Source organism: Talpa occidentalis, unplaced genomic scaffold (genome assembly GCF_014898055.3).
Source record: "Talpa occidentalis isolate TD23 unplaced genomic scaffold, MPIMG_talOcc4v2.1 talOcc4.15, whole genome shotgun sequence".
NCBI lineage: Eukaryota > Metazoa > Chordata > Mammalia > Eulipotyphla > Talpidae > Talpa > Talpa occidentalis.
Window position 1 is genome coordinate 52,565,320 of NW_023601543.1, and position 27,658 is coordinate 52,592,977.

General features: G+C 39.0%; 1 protein-coding gene across 2 annotated transcripts; it reads right to left on the minus strand.

Moving 5' to 3' along the window:
- Positions 1-1,762: 1,762 nt before the first annotated feature.
- On the minus strand, positions 1,763-24,764 carry NBDY (negative regulator of P-body association). Of its 2 annotated transcripts, XM_054695703.1 has the most exons (4): positions 24,437-24,764; positions 22,666-22,802; positions 10,349-10,418; positions 1,763-2,468 (listed from the first exon to the last, which is right to left on the minus strand). In XM_054695703.1, the coding sequence occupies exon 1, from the start codon at positions 24,670-24,672 to the stop codon at positions 24,466-24,468; it is 207 nt and encodes a 68-aa protein (XP_054551678.1). In that variant the 5' UTR covers positions 24,673-24,764; the 3' UTR covers positions 1,763-2,468; positions 10,349-10,418; positions 22,666-22,802; positions 24,437-24,465. The 2 variants fall into 2 exon arrangements, with proteins under 2 accessions (XP_054551678.1, XP_037368235.1); XM_037512338.2 differs by lacking the exon at positions 10,349-10,418.
- Between the last annotated feature and the right edge of the window lie 2,894 nt (positions 24,765-27,658).

A 27,658-nucleotide genomic window follows, 5' to 3' on the forward strand; every position in this document is an offset into this window, starting at 1 on the left:
TCTAGAAAACTTAAATAAGGGACCAGGAAAATGAATAACTATAAGAAAGTGAAAATCAAAATCAACAAAAAACTATGAACCAGAGACACTCTATGGGGGGTAGGGGGCGGGAGGGGAGGGATTGGGGTCAAAATAAGGGGGTTGCAATTGTATGGGGAATATAAAAATAAAATTTATTAAAAAAATAAAGTGATTATTGGTATGCGCTAAAAAAAAAAAAAAAGAAGAATGTGTTGAAAAGCAACTCTCATCCATTTTAGGTTAGAATGAAAAGCTCCTACAGCCTCTGGGGAAAATGGTAAGATTTCTTAAGACAATAAAAATGGAAATCCCAAATGATCCAGCAATATTTCACATTTATCTTATGTAGTCCAATGTTCATAGCATCACTTGCATCAATTGCCAATTCATGAAATCAATCTAAATAACTATCAACAGACGAATCAATAAAGAAGCTGTGGAAAATATACTCAATGGAAAACTACACAGGTATTAACAAAGAGGAAACAGTTTCTTTTGGGACAAAACAGATGGACATCATGGTGATTATGCTAAATGAAATAAGTCTGAAAGTGAAGGACAGATATTGAGTAGTTTCATTTACCTTTACGATATAAACAAATGAAAAACATACAGTGTTAAAATACAGCAAAACCAAAATCAGTGAACTGATTACCAGAGGGAACAGGAGGGAAGGAGTAGTGATTACTGGAGGGAACTACATAAGGCATTGGTACTGTTGGTTTGGAGGAGGGTGAGTGGAACACGCAGATATGGAGGAGTAAAAATGTAAGCGCAATGTTATATATATATATATATATGTATGTATGTATGTATGTATATGTATATGTATATAACACTGCATTTACATTTTTACAATGTTATATATACACATACATTTTTACAATGTATACATGCAATATATACATTTTTACAATGTTATATATTACAATGTTTTATATATAATTATATATTTACAATGTCATATGTCAAAGTATATTAATTTTTTCTTTGTTACAAATTATCTTCTCTTCTATATTCAATATTTTTTGTTACTTTAAGTCAATACACTTTTTCAAGTTTTTAATATTATTTTTTATCTTTCCTTGGTGCTTACTCCCCTTATAGTTATCATCCATTCTTTCACATCATCTAATTTTTACACTCCCCTTCAAATCTTAAGTATCTCATATGGGTGGTTTACACCAACTAACTTCAATTTCACACCTCCTAATCACTCTTCAACCAACTGGCTTCTGCTCTAATGACTACGCTGAAACTATTCATGCTAACTAAATTCACTAACAGACTTAATTCACAAAGTAATAGATATTTTTCAGTACACAATTTGCCAAATACTCTACTATACATGATGCATTTGTTCACTAAATTTTCCCGAAGAGTAGACATCGGACACCTGGGTTCTTCATCCGGTAATTCCTTTATATTTTCATCTTTCTCTAGAAAATCCTTAAATTTTAGTGGTCTCCACAATTTCCTCATCAACTCAAGAATTTTCCCTATGTACACTCTCTTCTGGATTGTCTGAAATACCCCCTAGGTTCGGTTCAATTATTACCTTTATGCTGATGGTTTCCAAATATATTTACCTCTTTGAAACCTCAGAAATTTACACTTATCTTATTGAAAATTTTAAAACCTGCTCCTTCCTTTGGAACCAAACAAGACATCAGTGTAAAAAAAATAATAACAGTACAAAACACAACAAAGCAAAAACAGACAATTATAAATCAGAGACATGCTGCAGGGGAGGAGGAGGGAGAGGTATCAGAGGGAGGGAGGGAAGAGCACAGGGGACTGTGGTGATGGTGCACGGGTGCATTGGTGAGGGAAACTCTATGGGGACTACACCTGAGGGGGTGGGGGGAAGCAAATACTGTTCAAAAATGAACAATGATGTAAAAATAAAAAAAAAATAAATGAATGAATAAATACCATAAACAAAAAGAAATTTCACCTGTAAATACCAGTTCCAACTGGTACCAGAGAGCTCCAGCTTGCATTGCCTATTCTCTGGATTTTAGACTTGTCTAGCCAGTCCCCAAACTTGCATAAGACAATTCTAATTGCAGTATATGCACTAATATTTACCTCTTATTTTCTGTTTATCTTGTTGAACCCTGACAGATATCCCAGCTAGTAATATTTCACTAACCTGTCTCTAATTCATTCATCTGTGATTCATTCTAACTATGGATTACTGAACTCAGGTTTCATCATGTATTGTCAGGATTATCACAAAAGTATCTTAAATAGTCTTCTCTCCCTAATCTCTACACCATCCTGCACATGGCCACTAGTATGATTATATGAAATATATATGTGATCACAGCACTCTCAAAAACTTTCAGTGAGTTCTCATTTCTTACACATTTATCTCGAACTTACCTAGCATTGCACACAAGGTTCTCACGGTCATGCTCCAGCTTGCTGATGTAGCTTCATCTCTGTATTCCAGGAAAATAATTATAACTGGTGATTTATCTACTATCCACTTCCATCCACCAACAGAAACAGGCCATCTCCGCTTCTGTCACGGGTCATTCTATTCTCACTGCTTTAAGTTCTTCCTCTATTTGCCCTTTTATCATCACCCAGCCTAATTTAATACTTCTACTCCCATTTTAACAATTCAGCTTAGATAATGATTCACATGGGAGGCCATCCCTGACCTTCGTAATCTATGTTGTATAGACTCTTGTATTCCCTCTAAACGTTCTGTACCATTACCTATTATAGACTATTACTTGGAATGATTAGCGTATCTGAAATATTTTCAGATACAGATAAACACCTACAAATTGAACATCTTCTCTAGAACATCAAAGTAAAATTCAATAAATTATAAATAATCAGTATCATGAAAACCCAGTTATATGTACTAAGTGCAATTAAATAAAAAAATAACAAAATATTAAGCTATAAAATATTCATGTACCCGTGTATAGATTTCTTTTTTTTTTTTTAAGATTTATTTATTTATTTATACAAGCACTGGGTACAGTCAGAAGCGCGGGAGGGTGAGAGAATTCACCAGAGCCAGAACGAGGAACAGAAAAGGCAGACTGATGAAATACACTGCTGAGGGGAGCAGCGGGCGTGGCAGGACAGGTCTGTCACACCATGTGGGACCCTCGCCTGCCGCCAGGGAACGAACCGGCGCTGCAGAGGCTGTGGGCACCTTCCCAGCCCAGCGCTCAACCACTGCGCCACCAGGGGAGGCCCCCATGTATAGATTTCTAAATGCCATCATCCACTAAAGGACATAAGAACTCTACAGAGAAATGTTCAGTGAGGCAGGAAATAAAAGATAATCCTGAAAATAAGGAAGTAGGGTGCGGACTTCTAGTAAGTCCGAGACCTGGGACACGACGGTGAGGGAAATTTGACATGGGGGACTGTCATGTCTAGCATGCAGTAAATTTTTATTTTCTTAGTGCTCATTATATACTATTTTAATTGCAGCAGGTGTAACATCAAAGCATACCATATAATGATAACATGTATGAATGATTAGTTTGTTTTCTTACTATTATTTATTTACTTCAGACAGTAGGGTACCAGGTGGTTAGTTCTCACGCACATAATCTTATCGCCCCCTAGCCAGAGCCTGGGAAGTTCGCTCATTATTTTTGTTATTCTCAAACTGTGGAGATGTACGCAGGTCACTTCCAGGCTCTCAACACCAAGTCCTGCCACCTAGAGGTTTTCCTCCGAGACACATGTGTTTTCACATGCCTTAGGGACTCAGGTCAAGGCCCTTCTGCTCACTGCGCAGGGTCTCTCCATTTTGTTATTCTCAGACTGTGGAGATGTATGAAGCCTGACTCCACGCAGGTCACCTTCCAGGCTCTCAACACCAAGTCCTGTCACTCAGAGGTTTTCCTCCGAGACGCATGTGTTTTCACATGCCTTAGGGACTCGGGTCAAGGCCCTTCTGCTCACTATGCGGGGCGTCCTCCAACAGTAGGGGAATGTTGAAGTGAAAATTTCTACCAATGATTGATGGGAACATGTTAAATAGAAAGAGAAACCAGCTTGAATGGACTGCCACTGGCTAAATCTGGGTATGGTTACATTACCAGGAGGGCAATAAAGGAGGTAGCTTGACTTGCTCTCAAGATGAATACCTAACAGTTAATTAGAGAAACACTATACTGAAAGAGTCCTGGGGTTCTGGATGAAACTGAAACACCCCTTGGACAGCAGAGACCAGCACAGAGAGCACTCAGGAAACATGGAAGAGATTAATACTTGATTGAACAGGATGTAGGTGGAGAAAAATACCTGAAGGCTTTGGTACAGTCTTGGGAACACAAGCTACAGAGCCAATAACTCAGCCAGGGGATATGGGAAAGCAGAGTGGAAAAGGTGAGGAGGCACACACCCTTCAAAGAGAGGACACTCATACAGAGGAGCTGGGGTTCTATGTATAGGCTGGATCCCTGGTAAGGAAATGAATAGAGAGGGCACTCTAGACTACACTCTCCTCCCACACACCTCCATATTAATATTAAACTCTGACCAGCACTGATGGCACAGAGACTTCTCAGTCTCAGATCTGAAACCCCAGAGAGAAGGGAAATTTTGTATATCATAAAAACTAGGGCCTCCCGGGTGGCACAAGGAGTGAAGTCTCAGCGCTATGAAGCTATCTGCAGCCACTGTAGCACGAATTTGATCCTTGGCCAGGGAGCTGACCCACATGGCACAGCAGACCTCTCCTGTCTCGCCTGCTGCTCCCCTCAGCAGTGCATTTCAGTAGATCCGCCTGTTCTGCTCCACACTTTGTCTCTGGTGAATCTTCTCACCCTCCACACCTCTGGCTACACCCGCACTCTTGTAGGCATAAATAAATAAAATAAATCTTAAAGAAAAACAAACAAACTAGTGAGGCCCCTTGTCCCAGCACACCAGCCCAGTCATCACCTTGCTGACTCAGCAACTGCAAACACAAACCAAAAAAGGCCTCAGTGCCTAATAAGCCAGCAAGTAAAATAAAATAAAGACAAACCATAGCGCCAAAGGTTATAAAAGTAAAAATAATTTCAACTCTCTAAATTACTAAGTTATGTTTTTAAAAATAGGGAACTTAGAAGTAGCAAAATGGGCGAAAAAAATATAACACACAACTACTCAGGATCTTAAGGGAATATGATATTCAAGAAGAGAACAACTCTTCAGAATCCAACCAAAAATATGTTAAAGGTTACATCTCCCTATCACAGAGAGTTCAAAATTACTATAATTAAGAAAATAAAAGTGATAAAAGAAAACTCAGGCAAGTGAAAGTGATATGAGAGAACTCTGAAAAGCTAATCAGACAAACAATATTGAGAAAAATCAATGAACACTGATGCTAAAATCCTGATAAAACCTTGGAAAACTGAATCCAACAATGCTTTAAAAAGATAACATACCATGACCTAGTGGGATTCATACCAGGGACACAAGGATAGCTGACAATCCGAAAATCAATCAATTTAAATGGGAAAAACAACAATAGATGCTGAGAAAGCATTTGATAAGATTCAACAGCCATTCATGATGAAAACCCTCGAAAAATTGGGGGTAAAAGGAATGTACCTTAACCCAATAAAAGCCACATGTGACAAAACTACAACCAGTATTATTCTCAATGGTGAAAATGGAAAACCTTTCCACTGAGGTCTGGTACTAGGATGTTAGGCAAGAGACAGCAATAAAAGGAATCCATATTGGAAAAGAAAAAGGAAAGATATCATTATTTGCACATGATATGATAACATACATAGAGAAACCCAGACTCCATGGGAAGACTAATTGAAATAATAAACCAGTTCAGCAAAGTGGCAGGAAACAAAATCAACGCACATAAATCAATTGTCTTCTTATATACAAATAATGAAGTAGAAGAAAATTAAGACAGTCATCTCATTTACAATCGTACCAAAAATACGAAATATCTGGAATTAAATCTGACAAAGGAGGTGAAGGATCTATTCAAGAAAAACTATAAAAAATTGTTAAAAGAAATGCAAGAGGACACAAAAAAGGGAAAGTTATTTCTGCTCATGGATCGGGAGAATGAACATTATCAAAATGGCCATTCTACCAAAACTTTTTTCATACCAAAAATTAAAAATTATGAAAATATTTCCCTGCTCTCTTTTGGTACAATTGCGAAAGCTATATATTTTGCTTTTGGGGGTGTAATGCCTTGTATATATCTCAGATTTACAGATTCAATGTACTTCCAATAAAAATCTCCATGGTGTTTTTCAAAGAAATACAACAAAGATTACCAAGAATTATATGGGACCACGAAAAATCCCAAAAGGCCAAAACTCTCCTGAGTAAAAAATGGGAAAATGGAAATATTAAAAGTATACTATAAAGCCGTAATACTTATGATACTGGAAGAAAACAGATACACAAGCCAATGGAATAGACCTGAGACTCCGGAAATAAAATCACACATTTCTGGACAACAAATATATGACAAAATAGCAAAGTACATACATTGGAACAAGGAGGCCTCTTCAATAACTGGTGCTGGGAAAACTGGACTGCCACAACAACAAAATGAAACGATATCATCACCTCATACAGTATAAGAAAATCAACTCAAAAGGGATAAAATACTTGAATGTAACATCTAAAGCCATAAAATACATAGGAGAAAACATAAGCAAAACACTCCATGACATAAACCTCAAAAACATCTTTGCAGACTCATCTTCAGCAGTAAGGAAGACAAAGGAGAAAATAAACAAGTGGGACTATATAAAACTAAAAGGCTTATGTAGAGAAAACGAGATAGTGAACCAGGGCCTCCCTGGTGGTGGCAGGGGTTGAAGTCTCAGTGCTTTCAAGCTATCACCAGCCACTGTGGCATGAGTTCAATCCTCGGCCAAGAGGCTCACCCACATGGTGCAGCAGACCTCTCCTGTTCTCACACACTGCTCCCTTTAGCAGTGTATTTCATTTGATCTGCCTGTTCTGCTCCCACTCTGTCTCCGGTGAATCTTCCTATCCCCCACAACTCTGGCCTATACCCCCAGCTCTTGTATGCATAAAAAAATAACATAAATACAAATCTTAAAAAAAGAGAGAGTGGCCCCCAAAACAGACACCCTACTGAAAGGGAGATAATATCTGCACACCATACATCTGGTAAGGGATTGATATTAAAAATCTACAAAAAGATTATACAACTCAAAAAAAAAAAAAAAAAGAGGAAAAAAAAAAAAAGCAACCTAATCAAAAAATGGGCAGAAGAGCTACTAAATAGGTACTTCTCTAAAGAAGACTTCCAATGGCCAACAGACATATGAAAAAATGCTCTTCATCACTTACCACCAGGGAAATAGAAATCAAAACCACAATGAAATGTGGTTTGAATGGCACACATTAAAAAAATCTGGAAACGGGCCTTCCTGGTGGCGCAAGGGTTAAAGTCTCAGCACAATCAAGCTATCACCAGGCACTGCAGCATGAATTTGATCCCCAGCCAGGGAGCTAACCCACATGGTGAAGCATACCTCTCCTGCTTCACGTGCTGCTCCCCTAAGCAGTGCATTTCAGTAGATCCACCTGTTCTGCTCCCCACTTTGTCTCTGGTGAATTCTGTCACTCTCTGCACCTCTGGCCTATACCCCAGTTCTTGTATGCATAAACGAATAAAAATAAATCCTTAAATAAATAAATCTGGAAACAAAAATTGCTGGAGAGGATGTGGAAACAGAGGAACACTCTTACACTGCTGGTGGGAATGTCAACTGGTCCAGCCACTATAGAAAGCTGCATGGAGTTCCTCAGAACATTATAAATGTATCTACCATATGATCCAGTGATTCCACTCCTAGGAATCTACCCAAAGGACACAAAAACACTAATTCGAAAAGAAACCTACACTCCTGTGTTCATTACATCACACTTAAAATAGCTAAGATGTGGAAAAAACATAAATATCCTAAAATAGATGTGTGATTCAAAAAGACGTATGCGTGTGTGTGTGTGTGTGTGTGTGTGTGTGTGTGTGTACACACACACAGAGGAATATCACTCAGCAATCAAAACAGATAAACTCATGCCTCATGCCATTTAGGGCAACAGGAGTGAACTGGAAGGGATTATTTTAAGTGAATTGAGCCAGGAGAAGAAAGAAATACTTGATGGCTTCACTTATAAGTGTAATCTAGAGAAACCAAACAAAGGATCAAAGACAAACAAAGACTGACCCTGGAAATAATAAAATGCATCTGAGACATTCATGTGGGGAGGGGGAGGGAGAGAGTAGACAACAGGGGGAAAGGAGAACACAATGAAGTATGATGGAGGACTATGGGCACTTCAGTAGAGGGAAAAATACGGTGACCACACCTGAGGGGAATACTCCTATATTGTGAAAAAATAAACACAGCTGTTTAAGGAAATGACACTATATTTAAAAGTGAGATTAATGAAATATGAATGGGATTCAAAAAATGTAACCCCACCAGCCTCGACCAGGAAGAGTTGGACCCTGGACCCTTATTGGGGATGGTGCGAGAGGGGTCAAAGCACTTGCCACCTTCTGGGAGAATGCACCGGCCCCTATCCACATGAGCATAGGTCTGGCAAGCTTCTGTGACACCCCATCAGCATCCACACAGACCAGCAGAGGCTTCACAACCTCCCACAACAGACAGCACCTGCCCAGACGATCAAAAGTCATGTGACTATAGGTCAATGCCTGCCTGGACCTACAAAAGCCTTGTGACTTCCCATGAGATCCTATCAGCATGCACAAGGACTGGTGAGACCCCAGACCGATGTAAGAAGGTAAGCCAGAGTGGCCAGAGCCCTCATGATTAGCCCTGAGACCCCAAAAGTGGCTCACACAGATAGGTCAGAGTGCTGTCCAGGGAGGGGGGAGGAGCCAGACACAGAGAAAATCCTACATACAGCAGTTAGATTTCAAAGCTGATAATGGGAAGAAGGAAAAAACTAACAAACGGTAACATGAGTCCCTAAACAAACAGTACAAAACAGAGAGAAAGTATCCAGAACCCCAAAACATAGATATGGAAGCTATGCTTCCCCTACCAGACACAGAGTTTAGAATTGCAATTATAATGAAATTAAAAAAAAAAAGTAAGGAAACTCAGAAAAAACAGATGAATGTCCTTAGAAATAAAACCAGTGAACTGAAAACAGCAAATGAGGCTCTAAATAAGATAAAAGTGGAGTTTCAGGATTTCAAAGGAGAAATACAATAGATGAAAAACTCAGGAAAAGTTGTGGTAGTGGAACAGATGATAAGTCAGTGCGGCAATAAGTCAGTGTAACTGAAAATGCAAATATAAAAAGGACCAGGAAAGAGAAGTGAAGAGAGACACAAAATAAAAAAATAAAAAAAAAAAAAGATGAAAAAAAAATCCGAGAACTATCTGGCTCCATGAGAAAAGTCAACATTAGAATAATGGGAATACCAGAGTGCCACAAAGGAACCAAAAATATATTTGAAGAAATAATGGAGGGAAACTTCTTAAAACTAGAGAAGGGAATAAATGTATAAATAAAGGAAGCTAAAACCGGCATACCCACCAATAGATAAAATGAGACAGATAGCAAGACATAGATAGTGAAATTCCAAACATACAGGACAAAAAAAACATACTGAAGCTGACAAGGGGGAGAGAGCAGTTACTATAAAGTTACCCTGATCAGGCTAATATCAGATTTCAAGAAACACTACAAGCAAGGAGAGAATGGAATGGCGTGTTCTGAATACTTAAAGAGAAAAACTGCCTCCAAGAATTCTCTATCATTCAAGACTACTCTTCAGGTACGAGGGAGGAAAAAAGGCCTTTTCAGACAAAGAGAAGAACAAGTAGTTTGCAAACACTAAACCTCCCTTCCAAGAAACAGTGAAAGGAACTTTCACATTGAAAATGATAAGAGGTGGGCCTCCCCGGTGGCGCAGTGGGTTGAGCACAGCACTGTGAAGCTGTCCGCAGCCTCTGCCGGTTCTTTCTGGCTGGCCAAGGAGCAACCCACATGGCGTGAAGCAGACCTCTCCAGTCTCGCCCGCTGCTCCCCTCAGCAGTGTATTTCGGTGTGTCTGCCTGTTCTGCTCCCACTCTGTCTCTGGTGAGTCCTCTCACCCCCCGCATCTCTGGCCTGTACCCCAGCTCTTGTATAAAAATAAATAAATCTTAAAAAAAAAAAAGAAAATGATAAGAGGAACATACACAAAGAACTAAATAAGAAATTAGTAGACCCACAAAAATTAAGAGCAAAATGGCAGTAAAGGGCTATCACATATCAATAATCATTTTAAATGCAAATAGACTGAACTCACCAATTAAAAGACACAGATTATCTGGCTGGATCAGGAAACAATCCAACCTTCTGCTGTCTTCAGGACAAACCTAGATCCAAAGACAAACATAGGCCGAAAGTAAAGGGTTGGAAAGGATTCAAACATGCAAATGAGACACTAGAGAAGGCGGGGATAGTCATACTTATAATAGACTAAAATTTCCAGTTGAAAAAGGTAATAAGGGAAAACAGGGGACACTATATAATGATAAAGGGAATGATACATCATGACTACATAACACTCATTAATGCATATGTTCCAAATGATAGAGCACCAAAATACATGAAGCATGTACTATCAACTGTGAAAACACACCCTGGATAAAACACATTTGGGATAGGAGACTACAACAACACACTCTCACGAATGGACATGGCAACTAGGAAGAAAACAGACAGATACAAGAGTCTTAGAGAAGCAGACTTCTTGGACCTCACAGATATATACAGGGCATTATACCCCCAAAAGCAGAATATATAGCTTTTTCAATTGCAACTAAAGAGAGCAGGGAAATATTTTCATACATGGAAACAAAACAACTTGCTACTAAAGACAACAGGTTTAATGAGGAAATCAAAGAAGACATTATAAAATACCCCCAAACAATTGAAAATGAGCACACTACCATCCAATATTTATGGGACACAGCAAGAGCAGTATGAAAGGGAAATATATAGCAATACAGGCCCACATCAAGAAACAAGAAAGTGCTCAAATAAACAATATTTTCTCTCAATTTGAGGGATTCGAAAAACAAGAACAAGCAAATCCAAAAACCAGGAGAACAGAAATAATAAAAATCAAATCAGATGTAAATGAAATAGTACTTAAAAAGACAGCCCAAAATCTCAATGAAACCAAAAGTTGGTTTTTTTGGAAAAATGAGCAAAATAGGCAAATCTCTAGAACGTCACCCCCCCCAAACTTGGAGAAACCTCAAATAAATAGAATCAAATATGAAAGAGGAGAAATAACAACAGATGCTGCAGAAATTCAGAGGGTAATTAGCAACTACTATATACAACTATATGCTAACAAGTTCAATAACCTAGAAAAGATGAACAAATTCTTAGAATTATACAATTATCAGAGGCTGACTAGGGAAGAAATAGAAACCCTGAACAAACCAATCACAAGCAACATAAGTGAAACAGTAATCAATACTCTCCCAAAAAATTAAAGTCCAGGACCAGATGGCTTCACAAGTGAATTCTACCAAACTTCCAAAGATAGAATATCGCCTTTCTTACACAAACTCTTGCAATAAATTGAAAAAGAGGAATACCTCCAAATCCTTTTTATGAGGCCAACATTATTCTAATACCAATCCAAAACAAAGACAACAAAAAATAAAATTACAGAACAATTACCTAAAGAACAGACATTAAAATCCTAGCAAACTGGAGGACCCCTCCATCCAGGCCTTGAAGATGAGTCCCCTTAGCCTTTCCACAGTGCTTCACCTTCTTCTGACCACTGTTGACTGTCACCCCGTGCGAAGTAACCAGTGTCCCTGGTCTGGTCCTTCTGCGTGAAGCAATCCCTTCCAGGTTTCCTGCAAGGCTGCCATCATCAGGTTCTTCTTCAAAGCCAACTCTGCGTTCTGTGAGACCTTTGAGGATGGTGGCTGTGATGCAGGGAGAACCACTTCCTGGATGAGGTGCAGCACCTCCACATATATGGTGGAAAAGATCCAGAGATCCTCACACCTGTGCTGCCCTGAGATGCTGATGTCAGTAGGCCCCACAGGATACCTGTGGCGGCTGCCCTCTGAAACAGTTCAGCCTCCTCCTCTGCTCCCTCTTCAGCAAAACCTGCCTCTTTACTTACTTCTGCCCATGGGACCACTTGTTTTTTGCTATGTATTTCTTAGACATCTAGCATCCTGAGAGCAGGAACCATGTAATTTGTTTTGTTTTTGTTTCTGTCACTTTATCACTAGCACTGACCACAGATCCTGACATAAAGAAGAAACTGGAATGAATAAATGAATAAAGGCATGAGCACATCTCTCTCCACTGGACGGTGTCTAGAACTAGAGCCTTGAAGGCAGGACTCTCATCCTGACACACCTACTCACCCCACCATCCCTGGGTTCTTTGGGATGGCAGCAGTGGAGTTTGTGACATTGGGGCTGAACATCAATGGTGGAATAAGTGTTTTCACTAAAATAATTTTTTTCCCCACAATGACAATGCACATTATCCAGTCTGTGGTTTCAAACTCTCAGGCCTTATATTTGAAAACCAATTCTGTTCTGTTTTAATAAAGGTAACTGGAGTGTGGAGAAAAAATCCTAGCAAACTGAAGCCAGCAATGAATAAAAACGATCACAAACCATGAACAAGCGGGGTTCATAAAAGGTACATGAGGATGATTCAACACCCAAAAGTCAGTCAACAAAATTCACCACATCAACAAAAAGAAAGATAAAAACAATATGATCATATCAATAGATGCGGAGAAAGAATTTGATAAGATCCAACATCCATTTATGTCGAAAACCCTCAAAAAATTGTGGATAAATGGAATGCACCTTTACATAATGAAAGGCATTTGTTACAAACCCACGGCTAATATCATTCTCAAAGGTGAAAAAAAAAAAAAGGTATAAGATTTTCCACTAAGATTTCCCACAAGAGAGAAGTCCTCAACAGGGCGGCAAATGGACTCTAGGATCAAATTCCCGCACGAAAACATCTGATAGGGAGAAATAATGGCGAGATCCTGGCGGGACCTGGACGAGTAAGACAATCTTGGCAAAACCTATGATTTGCTCAGACTCTGAGGGAATTTGGAAAGACTGGGGACGGGGAGAGAAAAAAAAACAGAAACTTTCTCCCCACCCCTCACCCACTGGAAGACTACATCCAGAAATAAGGGAGTAAAAGCTTGAAGACAAGAAGCCAGGGAATCCTGAGAAATCTGAGAGGTCCAGACAATGAAAGTTGGGCAAATCAAGGCCTCCCTACAGATATAGAGTGCGGGGTACAAGCCCCTTTGTTATGGCGCCTCCCACCATTCACCCTCCTGGAAATCAGCAGGGCCATTTAACCTGTGGCACTTATTAGCTGGAAGGAAATTAGGGGGAGCCTAACAGGGAACAGCCCTAAAAGGAAACAGCCCTACCCATCCTTTTGGTACCACAAGCCCTCATGTGAAGGAGGCTACAGGAAAACAATCTGACAAGTAAATGGATCAAAAGAGAAGGCGGGGGGCCTCCCTGGTGGCACAAGTGGTTAAGACACAACCTATGAAGGTCGCCAAAGCCACTACAGCACTAGTTCAATCCCTAGCCAGGGAGCTACCCACACGGCACACCAGATCTCTCCTGAGTCGCCCGCTGCTCCCCTCAGCAGTGTATTTCAGTGCACCTGCCTGTTTTGTTCCCCACTCTGTCTATGGTGAATCCTCTCACCCCCCACAACTCTGGCCTATACCCCAGTTCTTGTATGTAGAAATAAATAAATATTTTTTAAAAAAAGAGAGAGAGAAGGCAGGAACAGCTACACTTATATCAGATAAAATATACTTCAAAATAAAAAAAAAAAAGTAAAAAGAGACATAGATGGCCACTACATTATGATTAAGGGGACAATACATCTGGAAGACAGAACACTCATCAACATATACTCTCCAAATGAAGGAGTACCAAAATACATCAGATGGTTATTATCTCTGAAAACAGACATTAGAGAAAATACATATGTAGTAGGAGACTTCAACACACCACTCTCACCAATGGACAGATGAACAAGACAAAAAAATAAGAACACCAGAGCTCTAAATAATGACCTAGACCTCATGGGCTTAACAGACATCTATAGGACACTGCACCTCAAAAAATATGAGTACCCATTTTTCTCAAGTGACATGGATCATTCTCCAGGATCGATCACATACTGGGACACAAGACAAACATCAACAGATACACTAAGATCAAAATCATACCCACTATCTTCTCTGACTATAAAGGCATGAAGCTAGAAATAAACCATTAAATGAAAGCAAGGAACCCTCCTACCTCATGGAGATTGAAACCCACACTACTGGAAGACCATTGGATCAATGAGGAGATTAAATACTTGGACATCAGACTTGAAACCATAAAATATATAGAAGAAAATATAGGCAAAACACTACATGTCATTTAACTCAGTAATATCTTTAAGGACACATCCCCCAAAGCAAAGGAAGTGAAGGCAAAGATGAACAGCTGGGATTACATCAAATTAAAAAGCTTCTGTACAGCAAAGAGACATTGACCAAATAAAGAGACGCTACTGATCGGGTAAAATTTTTTGCACACAATACTGCTGATAAAGAACTGAACACACTGGGGCCTCCCTGGTGGCGCAAGGGGTTAAGCACCGCACTATGAAGCAATCTGCAGCCTCTGCAGCATGAGTTTGATCCCCGGCCTGCCAGGGAGCAACCCACATGGTGAGGCAGACTTTGCCTGTCGCGCCCTCTGCTCCCCTCAGCAGTGTATTTCAGTCAGTCTGCCTGTTCTGTTCCCCAATCTGTCTCTGGTGAATCCTCTCACCCCCAGCATCTCTGGCTTGTACCCCAGCTCTTGTATGCATAAATAAATAAATCTTTATATAAAAAAAGGACTGAACACAAAGATCTATAAAGAGCTGAGGAGACTCAACAAAAGCAAAGCAAACAATCCAATCAACAAATGGGCAAAAGAACTAAAAACACACTTCTCCAAAGAGGAGATACAAATGGCCAACAGGAATACGAAAAAATGTTCAACATCACTTGTAATCAGGGAAATGCAAATGAAATCCACAATGAGATACCGCCTTACACCAGTGGGATACGGCACACATTAAAAAAAAAAAAAAACAAAACACAACAGGGTCTCCCCGGTGGTGCAGCGGGTTGAGCTCAGCGCTGTGAAGCTGTCTGCGGCCTCTACAGTGCCGGTTTGATTCCTGGACAGCCAGGGAGATACCCACATGGCACAGCAGACCTCTCCTTCCTCTCCTGATGCTCCCCTCAGCAGTGTCTTTGGTCCATCTGCCTGCTCTGCTCCCCACTCTGTCTCTAGTGAATCCTCTCATCCCCCCACACCTCTGGTTCTTGTATAAATAAAAATAAATTAAAAAAAAACAAACAGGAAACAACAAATATTGGTGAGGATATGGAGAAAAAGGAACTCTCCTACACTGCTGGGGGGAATGCAAACTGGTCCAACCACTATGGACAGCTGTGTGGAGGTTCCTGAAACTACTAAAAATGGCGGTGCCATATGACCCAGCAATTCCACTCCTGGGAATCTACTCAAAAGACACAAAAACATTAATTCAAAAAGATACTTGCGTGGCCTCCCTGGTGACGCAATGGGTTAAGATGCAACCTATGAAGCTAACCACAGCCACTGTAGCACGAGTTCGATCCCCGGCCAGGGAGCAACCCACATGGTGCAGTAGACCTCTCCTGACTCGCCTGTTGCTCCCCTCAGCAGTGTATTTCAGTCAATCTGCCTGTTCTGTTCCCCTCTGTCTCTGGTGAATTCTCTCACCCCCTGCTCCTCTGGCCTGTGGCCCAGTTCTTGTATGCACAAATAAATAAATCTCTAAAAAAAACAAAAAGATACATGCACCCCTATGTTTATTGAAGCTCTATTTACAATAGATAAGGTATGGAAACAACCAAAATTCCCAAAAATAGATGACTGGATCAAGGATCAAGAAGATCTGGTGTATATATACACAATGGAATAGTATTCAGCAATCAAAAAAGATAAACTCATGTCATTTGTAGCAATATGGATGGAGCTGGAGGGGATCATGCTCAGTTAAATAAGCCAGAAGGAAAAAGAACAACATAGGATGGTTTCACTTATAGGAGGAATGTAGGGGAACCAAATAAGGGATCAGGAAAAAATAATTATAATAAATTAAAAAACAAAATTAATAGGGCCTCCCCGGTGGCGCAGCGGTTGAGCGCTGGGTTGTGAAGCTGCCCGCAGCCTCTGCAGCGCCGGTTCGATCCCAAGCTGCTCCCCGGCCACCGGAGGAGGGTCCCACATGGCGCGCAGACCTCTCCTGCCGCCCGCTGCTCCCCTCAACAGTGTACTTCGGTCCTTCTGCCTGCTCTGCTCCCCGCTCTGGCTCTGGTGAATTCTCTCACCCTCCCATGCTTCTGACTGTACCAGTGCTTGTATAAATCAATCAATCAATCAATCAATCAACCAATCTTAAAAAAAAGAGAAAAAACAAAATTAATAGGCAACTATTAATCATAACACTCTGCAGGGAAAGGGGAGGTGAGAGGGATCAAAATAGGGGATGGAAGAACACAAGGGACTAGAGTGACAGTGCACAGGTGAACTGGTGGTGGAGACTACACCTGAGAGTGGAAAGCATGCATAGTACAAAAACAACGATATAAAATACATATTAAATAAATATATACAATAATAAAAAAGATTTCCCACAAGACAAGGATGTCCACCCTAACCAATACTATTCCATATAATATTGGAAGTTCTAGCTAGAGCAATTAGACAATAGAACATTATGACAGGAATTCAAATTGGGAAAGCAGTAAAGCTACATTTATTTGCAGATGACATGACAATATTGTTGGGGAGGCCCAACAATAAGACATTGTTGAAGGAAATATAAGACTGAATGTAACAAAAAAATATTCTCTGCTCATGCATTGGAAGTATTAACGTTGTAAAAATGGCCATCCTACCCAAAGCAATCTACAGATTCAATGCAAGCCCAATAAAAACAACAATGGCATTTTTCAAATAACTGAAGCAAATACTATTGAAATTCAAAGGGAGTCACAAACGTCCCGGAATAGCAAAAGCAAATAGACAGAAAAAAAAAAAAAAGTGAGGGGGAATGGAGGTATCACACTTCCAGACTTCAAGATATATTATAAAATCATAGTATTGGGCCTCTCTGGTGCCGCAGCCGGTTGAGAGTAGCCCTGTGAAGCTGTCTGCAGCCTTTGCAGGGCTGGTTCGATTCCCGGCCAGCCAGGGAGATTTCCACATGGCGCGGCAGACCTCTCCTGTTTCGCCCGCTACTCCCCTCAGCAGTGTATTTCGTCAGTTTGCCTGTTCTGTTCCCCGTTCTGTCTCCAGTGAATCCTCTCACCCTTCCACGTCTCTGGCCTGTACCCCAGCTCTTATATAAAAATAAATAAATCTTGAAGAAAAAAAAATCATAGTATTTAAAACAGCCTGGTACTGAAACAAAAACAGAAACACAGAGCAATGGAATCAAATTGAGATCCCAGAGATTAAACCCACGAATATGGACCGTTGATCTATGAGGAAGGAGCGGAAAATGTAAAAAGGAATAAAAATAACCTTTTCAAAATTGTGCTGGGGAAAGGAGAGCTGCAGCCCAAAGAATGAAACTAGATCATGATCTAATACCATACACCAAAATCAATTCAAATTGCATAAAAGACTTGGATATAAAACCTGAAACCATAAAATACATAAAAGAAAATTAAGCATAACATTTCATGACATAAACTTTAGTAATGACTTTAGGGCTTAAGCCTCAACATCAAGGAAAAAAAAAAAAAAAAAAAAGAATGTAAACGGCCTGGACTATATCAAACTGTAAAACTTCTGTACAGTGAAATAAACCATAAGTAAATTGAGAAGACACTTTGCTGAATATGAGACAAGATTTTCCCACAGTACATCTGACAAAGAACTGATATGAAAGATATACAAAGAACTCACAAAACTCTACACAAAGAGAATAACCCAATGAAAAAAGAATGGGCAAATGAGCTAAACAGACAATTCTTCAAAAACTTTCAAACAGCCTTCAGGCACATGAAAAATGTTCACAATTAGTTATTATTAGAGAAATGCAAATCAAGACCGCGGTGAGATACCATCTCACAGCTGTTAGAATAGCCCATATCAAAAAGACCAGAAACAAAAAGTGCTAGGGGGATATAGAGAAAAGGGAACCCTTCTACACAACTGGTGGAAATGCAAACTGGTTCAGCCCTAATGGAAAGCAGTATGGTGGTGGCTCAAAATATTAAACATGGATCTGCATTCGACCCAATAATTCCAATCCTAGCCATCTAAAAAAAAAAATCTCAAAAAAATCAAAAACACTAATTCAAAATGAAACATGCACTCCCATGCTTATTACAGAACTATTTATTATAGGGGCCTCTGGTGGTGCAAGGGGTTAAGCATCAGCACTATGAAGCAATCCACAGCTACTACAGCACGAGTTAGATCCCTGGCTAGGGAGGTGACCCACATGGCGCAACAGACCTTTCCTGACTCGCCCACTGCTCCCCTCAGCAGCGTATATCGGTCAGTCTTCCTGTTCTGCTCCCCACCCTGTCTCTGGTGAATCGTCTCACCGTGCCCCTCACACCTTTGGCCTGTATCCCAGTTCTTGCATTCATAAATAAATAAATCCTTTAAAAAAACTATTTACTATAGCTGAATTATGGAAGCATCCAAAGTGCCTAGAATAGTGATAGGATCAAGAAGATGTGTGTCTATACATATATATACACAATGGAGTACTACTTAGTGATCAATAAAGATAAACTCATGCCGTCTGTGGCAAGATAGATCGAGTTTGAAAGGATAATGTTAAGTGAAATAATTCAGAAAGAGGACAGAGATAAATACCCATTGGTGTCACGAATATGTGGAATATAAATAACTAAATGTATAGTCAGATAAACACAAGCGAAAAAGTAACCCTTAATAGTTGGTTACTGGCTTGGTTGGTGGAAGGGAAAGAACAAAATGGGAAGAAAGCACAATGGTCTGCATTAGTAGAATAGTACCACCAATAGTACCTCAGTTAAAAATAAATTAATAAAAAAAAAGGAAAGATAAAAACCATATGATCATATCAGCATATGCAGAGAAATTATTTGACATGATTCAAAATCTATTTGTGATGGAAATGTTCTTAGGTAGAAATAGATTATACATATGTCAATATATGAAGACCATATAATGCCAAGTCCACAGCTAACATCATACTCAATATCAGGAAACTGAAGGATTTTCCTCTAAATTCAGATACAAGACTATGTCTACTTTCACTCTAATATTCAATATAATATTAGATGTCCTTGCTAGAGAAATTAGGCAAGATAAATATATAAAAGGAATTCAAATTATAAAAGAACTAAAACTATCACTATGTATATAGCATGATAATATAATAGAAAACCCTAAATATTCCACAAACAGTTAAGAAACACTGTCTGCATTCCTATAGGCAAACAGCAAGCTAGAAGAGATAGAAATCAAGAAACAATTCTGTTTATAAGTGTATCAGAAAGAATCAAGTACCTGTACATCATAAACTACAAGACATAATGAAAACAGATATATGAAGTCACAAAGAATTGGAAAGATATGTCATGGATTGAATGAATTTACTGTTAAAACGGCCATCTTACCCAAATCAATATAGATTCAGTGCAATTTCTATCAAAGTTTCAATGGTATTCTCAAAGAAGTAGAGGAAACATTACTGAAATGCATATATAGTCCATCTGAAATTTATGTTCTCCCAAACTCATTCTTTTTCATTGAGTATGATTGGATAATCTTGAAAATAAAGGTTAATGTAGCAAAAAAAAAAAAAAAAAAAACTGGAACAATGTCAAATTTCTATTTTTGACATGTACTGAGGTTATGAAAGAGAATGCTATTCTTCTACGGAAATATATACACAAATATTCACAGGTAAAGGAGCATGATATGTGTAAATACTCTCCAATACTTCAGAGAGGTGAGCAAGAGAGAAAAAGGAGAGGGGGAAATAAAGGGGAAAGGGGTTAGAGAGATAAATGGAAAGGGCTGGAAGGTGGAGGTAGGGGAGTGGGAAAAACAGAGAAAGAAATTGAAAATGATAAAATAAAATGCAAAATGTTAATTGGTAAATTTATGTAAAGGGCATATGGAAGTTATTTTTGACATGCAAATTTTGAAGTGTAGAATTAGATTGAGTTAAAAAGTTTAAAAATACAGGGCCTCCCTAGTGGTGCAGTGGGTTGAGCACAGCCCTGTGAAGCTGTCCGCAGCCTCTGCAGTGTGGGGTCAATTCCCAGGCTGCCAGGGAGAAACCCACATGGTGGGACAGACCTCTCCTGTCTCGTCCGCTGCTCCCCTCAGCAGTGTATTTCGGTCATCTGCCTGTTCTGCTCCCTGCTCTGTCCCTGGTGAGTCCTCTCACCCTCCTGTGCATGTGGCCTATACCCCAGCTCTTGTATAAATAAAAAATAAATTAAAATAAAAAATAAAACTAAAAAAAGTTTAAAAATACAAATATAAATATCAACAATTCTCCAACATTGAATTATCATTCTTTCATTAAATAATAACAATATTTCATTTAATGAGTTTTATATTTCCAAAATCTACTGGGACAAAGAACACTGTATAATGTTGCTTTTTCTTACAAAAAAGGGTAAAAATCATTAAACATTTCAGAATAGAAAATAAGATTAAACTAATGATTTCACAATGCTTTTTTTTTTTTTTTATATAGAGGCATGTTTTCTTTCTTCTTTCTTTCTTTCTTTCTTTGTTTTTGTTTATACATGCACTGGGTACAGTCAGAAGCGCGGGAGGGTGAGAGAATTCACCAGAGCCAGAGCGGGGAGCAGAGCAGGCAGAAGGACCAAAGTACACTGCTGAGGGGAGCAGCGGGCGGCAGGAGAGGTCTGCGCGCCTTGTGGGACCCTCCTCCGGTGGCCGGGGAGCAGCTTGGGATCGAACCGGCGCTGCAGAGGCTGCGGGCAGCTTCACAACCCAGCGCTCAACCGCTGCGCCACCGGGGAGGCCCTTCACAATGCTTTTTAATAGATCCCACCAATGTCTGCAAACTTACTTATTCTTTTGTCTGTAAATTAAAAAAAAAACTTGCATCGGGCCTCCCCTGGTGGCACAGGCGGTAGAACGCCGCACTATGAAGCTGTCCACAGCCTCTGCAGCGCCGGTTTGATCCCGACCAGCCAGTGAGGGTCCCACATGGAGCAGTAGACCTCTCCTGTTGCATCCGCTGCTCCCCTCAGCAGTGTATTTCGTCAGTTTGCCTGTTCTGCTGCCCGCTCTGTCTCTGGTGAATCCTCTGACCCTCCCGCACATCTGGCCTGTACCCAGGTTCTTGTGTAAATGAATAAATAAATCTTTAAAAAAAATTACATCAAAAAAGACATCATAGTCAATGGAAAATTTAGTCATATTATTACTTTAGAAAAGAAAACTGAAAACACACTAAAATTACAAATCAATAAATTAGAAAATGAAAATAACATATAAAATAAAGGTAAAAGCAAAATTTATTAAAATAGAAAACAAAATATTCACTGGTGACACATTAAACTAAAAGTAGGAAATATATTAGAAAATTGATTATTATAATTTATCACAAGTCACATTATCATATTAATGGAAGAAAAATAACACTATTAGTTGATAGAACTTATATAAATTATTTGAATAAAAATATCCCATACTCATTCAGAATAAAAACTCTCAGCAAACTTTATCAACAGAAACACCCTTAGGAGGAAGGAGCGGGTAGGAGAAAAGGCTGAAAAGGATCCAGTGGTGTATGGTAAAGGGATATTGGTGCTTTGGTGGTAGGTGTGGTGTAGTAACATACATCTAGGGAGGTGAGGCCGTGTGAACCTATTCCTCTAAATCATACACAGATTTGTAAAATAATGTTACCTCAAAAAAATAAAAAAGAAACTGATAGTGTGAAAAAGAAAAATACATGAAAATTGGTAATACATTTGTAGAATTCCATTGTAAATTCAGCACCAACACAAGGAAATACTCTCACTGTTTCTCTTATTGTACTGAAGTTACTAGCTAGCACAATAAGCAAATCGAAAAAATAAATATTGGAAAGGAAGAAATTACCATTATTCATGATATAGTTAATGAACAGAGAGTCCAAAAGAATGTATAAAGCATTAGAACAAATATAATTCAGGAAGGCTGATGCATATAAAATCATTATGTAAAATATCAATCAGAATATCTAAAATCTAGCTAAATAGATACATTTCATTGTAACAACAAAAACTACGAGGTATTAGGCACTCCTAATCAAATATCTTACAGGTTACATTATTATTATTTGGTAAACATGGCTTCACATAATGCAGAAAATGGTTTCGATTTTATATTTGGTGCTAGATTTGTTTTTTGTTTGTTGGTTTAGCTAGTTATTTTAAATATGTCATAATCAATTCTCATTCCTCTCCCTCTCTTAATAAGGTATTGGTAAAGAGATTACCTTAAAAATCACAACTTCCAAGTGCCTGGCATCAGAAGCAGCAGGGTGGTATTGTCAACAGTTTTCATTGTCTTCTCTGGATGAACTATTTTATGAATGCACCAAGGAAATGGAGTCATACTGCTATCTTTCAAAAACTGAAAAATCGTAAAAATAAGGTGAAATTATTTCTTCTGCTGCTGCCTGTCTCTTTCCCCTGTTCTCTTCAAGTCCTTATGCTCCACTATACCCCCTTTTAAAGTATATATTCCTGTAAAAAGTTTATGTATAATATATTAGAAGGGGCCTATTGCATAGCAGTGAAGAGCATAGACTCTGCAATTACTTTAGAAGAGTATCCAGCACATTAAATATGTACAGTGAATAGTTGCCATTATGGAAATTTTCAAAGTTTTTAATCACTAGAGAAATTATGTACCTCTTGCCCTACACAACCTCCATTGATTTTTATCTCAATATTGCTGTCCTCTGACTCCTCCCAACACATCCACTACCACTACCCCTTTAGACAAAGAAGTAAAGTTGAAGTCAGACTAAGTGTGATGGTGAGAATGGGGTTAAGTGAAACAGCACACATTCTTTTTCAAAGCACAATCACCAAGTCCCAAATGCAGAATCCTCTTAGTCGCCAATGTTAACCTAGCATTCATTGATTTATTTATTTAAATGTTTATTTCGCTCTTGCTATGTACCACATACTATGCCTTTGTTGTCATCACTATGCAGCTCCCAGCACAATGCCTACTCCATAAAGGATTCCATTACGGTTTATTGCATGAATGAAGAAAGGCTGCCTAATCCCTTTAGATTATAAAGATCTGTGAGATTTGGTTTTAACTTTAGCATTTTATATATTCATCTAAATAGAAGATTATTTCTCTGAGAGTAAACAGTGGAGTCCCAAAATACATCACTTGCTCGAAAAGCAATGGTTGTTAACTACTTATGGATACTGCATTCTTCTTAGCACAACATCCAAGGTCCTGCAACACTATCTTCTCAGCACTCATAGGCTTCAAGTTATAGCCAAGCTTTTCCCATAACAACTGTCTTGACTGCTCTGAAAACACTATTGCTGAAAAGCAATACCACCCCCTCCACGCAGCAAGTAGCACCCTTTAAGGCCCATCCAAAGTTCCCCCTCTTTAATGGCTTGGCTCATGATTACTACCAGGCAAAATGAGTTGCTCAATCCTCAGTGCTTTCTGAATACCTTGAAGCAAACATTGTAGCACTTGGGTTTGAGTTACTATGTTGTAAGTTTTTTTACTAATTAAAATTTCCAACTATACACAAAGAAACATTTCTGAAGATTCACCTTACTATATACCCTGTTATTACAGTACTAGGCATAGGAATTAGGCCTTCAATACATTGTTATTGATCTTGAACCAAGTATTTCTTTAAATGTAAAAGTTTCAAACACAAGCAAAAGTAGAGAAAACAGTATAATAGTTCCCATGCATACAACACCCAGTTTTAACATATATCAACTCACAGATATTTTATTTGAACCCTTTCCCCCACCTCCACCCCATTGAATTACTCTCAAGCACATCAAAAGACTTAGGTTTATTTCCGTAAAGATATAGCTACAATTATCACAACTAATATACTAAATATAATGGCATTCATGTATATTTCATCAAAGAGCAATGTTCTTTCAATTTCGAAGCTGCGGAGAGAACAAGGAAAAGGAGAGATCTGGGAAAATGCATAATTAAGTTTCGGAGAGCCTGAATGTCCCAGATGTGAAAAGAAAGAATCTGACCTGATTTGGGTTGGAAGAAGTATATTCTACTACTTCTCCGGAGGAGGAAGATGCGATTTCAGACTGGGTGATGCAGGAGGAGGTGCTGAGGGGAGAGGGTTACTGCCTCTGTTGGGGGTTCCTTCAGGATAATCCCACCGCGGAGCTAAGAGGCAGCGCTTTTTGGGAGGCTTGACTTCTCGTGTGTTTCCAGGTGGGAGCGTGGATCTCCCAGAGGTACAAGGTTGGTCCCCCATAAGGATTATAGGAACCGGGCGTCAGCTCTCTCTGGTGGGCCTTGGCGAGGCCAAGAGACCTGAGATGGCGGCGGGTCCCCTTCAGGCACAGAGCTTCCTCCCCGTTTCGTTCTTACCGTATTTCCTGTATCCTGAGACGTATATCCCCTCACCGCCTCCGCCCGGGTTCCCTATCCCACTCCATTTTAACGTTTCTACAAGGATTGATCTTAACAAAACGATGAGTATACTTAATATAATGTGTTTCTGTCGTCCCTCCCTCAAAGGTAACTAAATCTAAGGAAAGAGTCATACAAAGTATGCAGTTTTAAGATTGGTTAAGAAATTCAGATTTACTCCTAAATGGTAAACTGCATAGATTATGGATAGACGCGGAGTAGTGGTGGGGGTGACGGCAAGAACAAAGAAATTTTTGAAGAACTAAGGGCTTTACAATCGATTTGCAGATGCACAGCACAGGGCCATGAGACTACCTACAACCGTTTAAAAAGCAATATAACGAGCATGTTAGTTGACTAAGTGCAGAATGGCACACTAGCACACACCATGGAAATAGACCGTGGAAAATAAACTCACCATAGAGCGTAGATTCTAAGATCACATTTTTGGGTTATATTTTAACAAATTAGAAATCTTTGATGGCTTACCTTTTTAATGTTTCACAATCGGGCAATCTCTGATAATTGATGACATGTCATATTTTAATTGATAATGTACTCTTTTTTTTTTCTTTCTTAGAGGTATGGAAAACAATGATTCATTATTGTGGGGTATTATATTCTATGATATATGGTAAGTAATCATTAGAGTGTGCAAAGTAGTTAAGAAAAGGCTACTGGAGTATCTGGAGACCTTCATCATTCTAACAGACTTCACTGACACACACACACACACACACACACACACACGCCTCCTGGGCTACTGACAAACTAGATCACACTTCTCCAGGTTCGTTTTCAGTGTTGTTTTGTTGTTGTTTTTTGTTTGTTTGTTTGTTTGTTTTTGTTTAATGAAGTGAGTTCAATCCTTAATGTCAAAATAGACCTGACTTTTTTTTTTTTTAAGGAACTGCTTTATGATATTTAAGTAGTTTTATATTTGGAAATTCAGTTTTCTGCCATAATTAGGAATAATGTGTTTACCGTACTTTAATAATTCATCTGTAGCATCATTACCTTCCTTTACATGAATTAGGTGCTTAGTAAACGTTTGGGAAATAAGTGACCCTATGGTTTAGGGTTTTCTACCAGGTGCTACTAATTAAGACAAGAAATGAACAGTAAGTTAATGAAAAAATGTGAAGGGGATACCAAGAGAAACTGGTTTAAGAGCTAGAAGAGCACTTGGGACTAAACATTTGGCAGTGAGCATCAGCAGCATAGATGTGGTAGTTGAAATTAGGGGCATGAATGATATCCCCAAGAAAAAAATGTAGAAGAAAGAGAAGTGGGCTAAAGACAGAATATTGAGTAGAGAAAGAGGTAAGAGAAGTCTTTTGAAAAGGTTAAGACAGTGGCCAAAGTCAAAGGAGAGAACTCTAGCCCAGAGTTTATTTTCTTGTCACTGTTGACATTAATATTAACCTGGGTTGGGATATTTCTAAACATCCTACAATGCACTGGCAGACCCCCACAACAATATGACCTCACTTTAAGTTTTAATAGTTGTACTAACCAAAAAAAAAAAATTCTGTGGGGCAAAATCATCCCTGCTGAGAACCATTATTTTAACCCCTAATCTTCAAACTTGTTCCCCACCTTGTCTTCTTCATCTCAGTAAATTCCATACCCCATAACCAAATCTTGCAATGCCAAATCTTGTAATCTTTTGTATTAAAATGCAGAATTTTTCATATTTCCCAAAGCAAGTAAAGTAACATTTTTACAATCTTTTTAACATGGGTATCTAAATCGGGGAAACTAAAGGCTTTAAGAGCAAAAGTTGAAATTAAGTTGTTCTACAGCTATAATTTTAGTAAATTAAGAGACATATATGCCTAGTTAGTAAAATGACAGAAATTAAAAATTGTATCAAATCCAGTCGAGTTTGATTTATGGTTATCATTTGACTTGAATGGAAAATAGTCCTCATTTATGGTTGCTGCCATAAATCAACTTGTAATATTTATACTTTAAGTGGAATTTTCTATTTTTTTTAAGATTTATTTATTTATTTATACAAGCACTGGGTACAGTCAGAAGTGCAGGAGGGTGAGAGAATTCACCAGAGACAGAGCGGGGAACAGAACAGGTAGAAGGACCGAGGTACACGGCTGAGGGGAGCAGGGGGCAGCAGGAGAGGTCTGCGCGCCAAGTGGGACCCTCACCCGGCTGCCGGGGATCGAACTGGCGCTGGAAAGGCTGCGGGCAGCTTCGCAGCCCAGTGCTCAACTGCTGCGCCACCAGGGGAGGCCCGAAATTTTCTATTTTTAATTGTGGAAAAATACACATAATACAGCATTTACCATATTAACTATTTTTAAGTATACAGTTCACTGGTGTAAAATATAATCACAGTGTTGTAGAACCAATCTCCAGACTGATTTTCATGCTTAGTAAACGAAATCTTCTCATTTCTCCCTCCCCAGCCCTTGGCAACCATTATATATACAATCGGATTTGTTTAATGCATATAAAAAATGGAATGGAAAACTAAAACTGTTTACTTATAGGTTTCAAATTATTTTTCCCTATCATCTTTTCCCAGTTAAGCTTCTCTTATTTCAACATTATTGACAAGATAACTCTGAATTATGAAGCCAGAAGAGGGCACTGTTTGGCTTAAGAATCTGGAAACAGATTTGAAAAGTGCTATAGATCAGAATTTCTTTCATAATTTAGAGTGATCAAAGGACCATCCACATTGCTGCAAATGGCATGAGTTTATCTTTTTTAATTGCTGAATAATATTCCATTGTGTATGTATGCCACATCTTCTTGATCCAGTCATCTATTTTTGGGCATTTGGATTGTTTCCAGGTTGGATG

Coding starts and splice junctions, on each gene's coding strand:
- NBDY (XM_037512338.2), bottom strand. CDS start 24,672: ATGGGGGACCAACCTTGTACCTCTGGGAGATCCACGCTCCCACCTGGA.